At 66.0% G+C, this 4,360-nt stretch overlaps 1 protein-coding gene across 1 annotated transcript in view; it reads left to right on the forward strand.

The window, feature by feature from the left end:
* Window positions 1-4,354, forward strand: part of TSPAN4 (tetraspanin 4) — a 9,231-nt gene extending 4,877 nt beyond the window's left edge. Inside the window, exons 2-6 of the mRNA XM_010863564.1 lie at window positions 1,946-2,137; window positions 2,385-2,459; window positions 3,289-3,390; window positions 3,487-3,618; window positions 3,710-4,354. Of these exons, the coding sequence (XP_010861866.1) occupies window positions 1,946-2,137; window positions 2,385-2,459; window positions 3,289-3,390; window positions 3,487-3,618; window positions 3,710-3,820 (612 nt within the window). The 3' untranslated portion in view covers window positions 3,821-4,354. The remainder of the gene's footprint in view (window positions 1-1,945; window positions 2,138-2,384; window positions 2,460-3,288; window positions 3,391-3,486; window positions 3,619-3,709) is intronic.
* The last annotated feature ends 6 nt before the right edge of the window (window positions 4,355-4,360 follow it).

Genomic DNA, 4,360 nt, shown 5'->3' on the forward strand with positions numbered 1-4,360 from the left:
GGGTGGGATGGGGGGTCTGGGGGGTGCTGCCGTGGAGTGGGGGTCTGCTCCTGGGCCCCAGCAGGGCTGGGGAGGGGCAGGGAGGACACAGTGGGATGGGGTGGGGTGGTGTCCCTTGCCCGCTGCGGCCCGCGGGCCCGTCCTGGGAGGGACCTCAGGCGCTTCTGCGTTGCTCGTCCGTCTGGGTTTCACAGGGCCCGTTTCCCCTGTACTCGGAGGCTGTAATCTTCCTGCCAAAATGTTTTAAAAGCTGCCTACACAGAAGCAGCTTCACAATTACAGGTAATTTTCTTACCCACGTGCCCGCATCGCATTCGCGCGGTTGTTGGTGGCTGGTCTGTGCCTGAGTGCGGAGGGCCGGGTGACGTGTCTGGGTGTCACCGTGGGCCAGGTCCTCATCACGGCGTGTGTGAGGCTGCCCCGGGTGATGCCCTCCCGGGCGGGCCCAGCCCTGCAGGACGCTCCCCCCAGATGGCCTCCCGTGACCCTCCCCAGGTCCCCGCGGGGCCAGGGGCTCGGAGGCGCTTGTCCTGTGGACCAGAGCTGTCCGTGCCGACCTCAAGGGCGGAGCCAGCTGGCTGGCTGTTGGGTTTTAGAGGAAGGTGCTCCCCTCTGCTCAGAGGCAGCCCCGCACCCCCCACCAGCGCCAGCCTCGGGGCTTGGCCTGGGCTGAGCCCCTGGAGCGGGAGAGGGTGTGCCCGGTCAGCAGGGATGGGCAGGCGTGGGACCAGGGTGCCTGCTTCGGCTTCTTCTGGGGGGCAGCCCCTGCCCCTGACCTGGGTCCCCCCTCTGCTGCGACGCTGGGTGGAGGCCGGGGGAGACCGTCCGTGTGTGTGGCCCACATGGGCACCCGGAGAGCCCATGGGCCTGGGGTGGCCCTGAGCACCCGTGTCCTGCCCGTCGGCTGGTGGGAGGGCTCGTGACCCGCGCCCGTCCCAGCCTCTTCAGGGTGCCCTGATGGCGCCCCCAGGCAGGGGCGAGTGCCCTGCTGCCTCAAGTGGCCTTGCCTGAGGTCAGCACTGTGGACAGCTCTGTCCCTGCACCCGGTGGGGGCCTGCCACATGGGGGTCATCCCTCCCCCACAGGAGGGGTGCACACACGCGTGCACACGTCTCCTTATGGGGACACAGGCACGTGTGCACACGTCTCCTTATGGGAACATACACACACACTTTCACACATCTCCTTATGGGGACACGCTCATGTGTGCACACGTCTCCTTATGGGAACACATGCACGTCTCCTTACGGGGACACACGCACGTGTGCACACGTCTCCTTATGGGAACACACACACTCACACGTCTCCTTACGGGGACACATGCACATGTGCACACATCTCCTTATGGGGACACACACGTCTCCTTAGGGGACGCTCACATCTCCTTATGGGGACACACTCACGTGTGCACACGTCTCCTTATGGGAACACACACTCTCACACGTCTCCTTACGAGGACACACTCACGTGTGCAGTCTCCTAATGGGGACACAACACACATGTGTCCTTATAGCCAGCAGACCCTGCCCAGCCTGGACACACACACAGACACACACTTCCTTACGGTCAACAGACCCTGCCAGCCTTGGGCTTGAGCTCCCATTTTATCTTGGGGCATCCCCGAGGCTTCAGAGTCCCAGCTGGCTCTGGCCCCCCACCCCTCTGGCTGCCCCCGCCCCCCCGGGGCCAGGCGTCTCCCCGGATTCATCACCGCCTGGCCTCCCCTGCCTCTTCCTCCTGTTTGAATCGATTTTTGTAAGGAGCAATTATGAAGTTCAGTAAAAGCTGCAGTGGTCGGGGGAGCGGGCCAGGGAGTGGGCAGCCCCTCCGGGGGGACGGCTGGGGCCGAGGATGCATGGGGGGACCCAGTGCGGCCGGCAGGCCAGGTGGTCAGCGGGCGCCTGGCGGGCTCCTCACCCGCGCCCCCCTCTGCACCCTGGCCCAGCTGGGCGGCTGCGGCATCCTGGGCGTGGGCATCTGGCTGGCGGCCACGCAGGGGAACTTCGCCACCCTGTCCTCCTCCTTCCCGTCGCTGTCGGCCGCCAACCTGCTCATCGTCACTGGCGCCTTCGTGATGGCCATCGGCTTCGTGGGCTGCATCGGGGCCATCAAGGAGAACAAATGCCTCCTGCTCACCGTGAGTCCAGTGGGGGAGCAGGCCGGGCAGGGGGTGGCCCTGACAGACACAGGCGCACGTGTACACGTGCCCCCACACGTGTGCCAGGCACAGCCCCTCTGACTGGCACTGGGCCTGTTTTCTCCGAGACCCCCTCCCAGCTCCTGTCCCAGCCCTCTCAGCCCCCAGGACCCTGCGCGGGGCGGGTGGGGCCGTCCGTGCGAGCCAGGTGGGCCGCACGGCTGAGGCTGGCGGTCCCGGCCCGCAGTTCTTCGTGGCCCTGCTGCTGGTGTTCCTGCTCGAGGCCTGCATCACCATCCTCTTCTTCGCCTACACTGACAAGGTACAACTGCCCCATGGTGGACACGGGGCTGCACCCTCCCAGAGGCAAGGGGGCGGGAGGGGCTGAGAACCGACCCTAGGGACCCCAGCTCTGCATGGACAGACGCCGGGCCCAGCCCGGCTCTGGTTACAACCGCAGGTCCTGGCGGCCAGGCCTGGGGGGACAGCAGGGCCTCGCAGGCTCCAGAGGGTCTGAGCGCCCAGGCGGCCCGTCTTCAGCTGCGCGTCAGCTCGATGGGGATGTCTCCCACCCCCTGCTGTTGCTTAATGACACATGTGAGGGTGCACTTACATGTTTTATTCTCTGGCTATACCCCAAGACCTACTTTTTGTTCATCTGGTTTAGCTCTGGCTACCGGAGCTCTGTGGCTCCCACATCCCTTACCTGCTCCTCCAACACCTCTGCTAAGAGCCGCTCCCCACATCTATCCTGGGGGCCCTGCCCCAGCCCTGGAATCTGCCATCTCTCCAGGGAGCCTGGTTCCTTTATGGAGAACGAACGGTCTTAGTAACCGAGATCTGGGCCTTGTTGGCCAGCCACGCAGAGCCGTGGGTCCCGGTGGGCGTGTGCAGACGCTGCCCTGGGTGTTCGGTGCCTGTCTGTCTCCATCTGCAAGTTAACTGCCATAAGCTCGTGCTGATGCGTCTGACTCAGATCCCGTGATTAGCACCACGAGAGGCCCAGGGAGACTTTGGGGTGCCAGAGCTTGGTGGTGCCTTCTGGGAGGGGTGACTGAGGGAGGTGGACAGAGGGCACCGGGGGCCAGCGTGGGCGCGGGTCTGGCCGAGGTAGGTGGAGCTGGCCGCAGCGTGGCCCTGCCATCCTGCAGATCGACAGGTACGCCCAGCGGGACCTGAAGAAGGGCCTGCACCTGTACGGCACCCCAGGCAACGTGGGCCTCACCAACGCCTGGAGCATCATCCAGACCGACGTGAGGCGGGGGCGGGACGGGGGCGGCCTGGTGTGGCCGGGGGAGGGGGAGGGCGGGACCCCTCCGCGCACAGTCCCAGCCCACCTCTCCCCGCAGTTCCGCTGCTGCGGGGTCTCCAACTACACCGACTGGTTCGAGGTCTACAATGCCACACGCGTTCCTGACTCCTGCTGCCTGGAGTTCAGCGAGAGCTGCGGGCTGCACGCACCCGGCACCTGGTGGAAAGCGGTGAGTCTGTGCCCTCCGGCCAGCCGCGGCCCAGGCCCCTGGGGGCGAAGGGCCGACCTCGCCGCCCCCGTGACGCCGACTCTTCCTCCAGCCGTGTTATGAGACCGTGAAGATGTGGCTCCAGGAGAACCTGCTGGCCGTGGGCGTCTTTGGGCTGTGCACGGCCCTGGTGCAGGTAGGAGGGGCCCCACCCCAGCCCTGAGCCCGAAGAACAGGGCAGCAGAGGAGCCTGGGTCCCCAGCAGAGGTGCAGGGGGCCTCCTGGGGGATTGTCAAAGACGGCATCCACGGGGAGGTGACCTGTGACACCTCAGGGACAGACTCCTGAGCTGAGGGTCTGATCTCCTCGTGGACGGAAGCACAGCCTGGGTGCCTCTGCTGAGGTCTGTGCACCAGCTGTGTCCCCACACCCCTGCCCAGGGCTCTGGGGGGAGGGGGTGGTCCCAGGACTGCCCAGTGCGGAGTGAAGGCGGGCAGTGCAGACCCTGGTGAGGCCCGGCCGGCCAGCCCTAGCTCCCCAGCTTTCATGCAAGACCTGAGTGCCAGCCCCAGGGGTAGCACCAAGCAGTGTCAGGGCAGCCCGTTTCTGGAGTGCAGGCAGAGGTCACAGCCAGACACTCCCAGAGGGGTGATCGCAGTCAGACAGAGGAGTGGAGGGCAGCTGTTGGGGGCCCAGCCTGGAACTCCTAGGCCCTGAGACCAGCGGGGCCCAGGGTGGCCAAACCCACTCCAAGGGGAAAGCG

Source organism: Bison bison, unplaced genomic scaffold, assembly GCF_000754665.1.
Source record: "Bison bison bison isolate TAMUID 2011002044 unplaced genomic scaffold, Bison_UMD1.0 scf7180017858500, whole genome shotgun sequence".
Taxonomy (NCBI): Eukaryota; Metazoa; Chordata; class Mammalia; order Artiodactyla; family Bovidae; genus Bison; species Bison bison.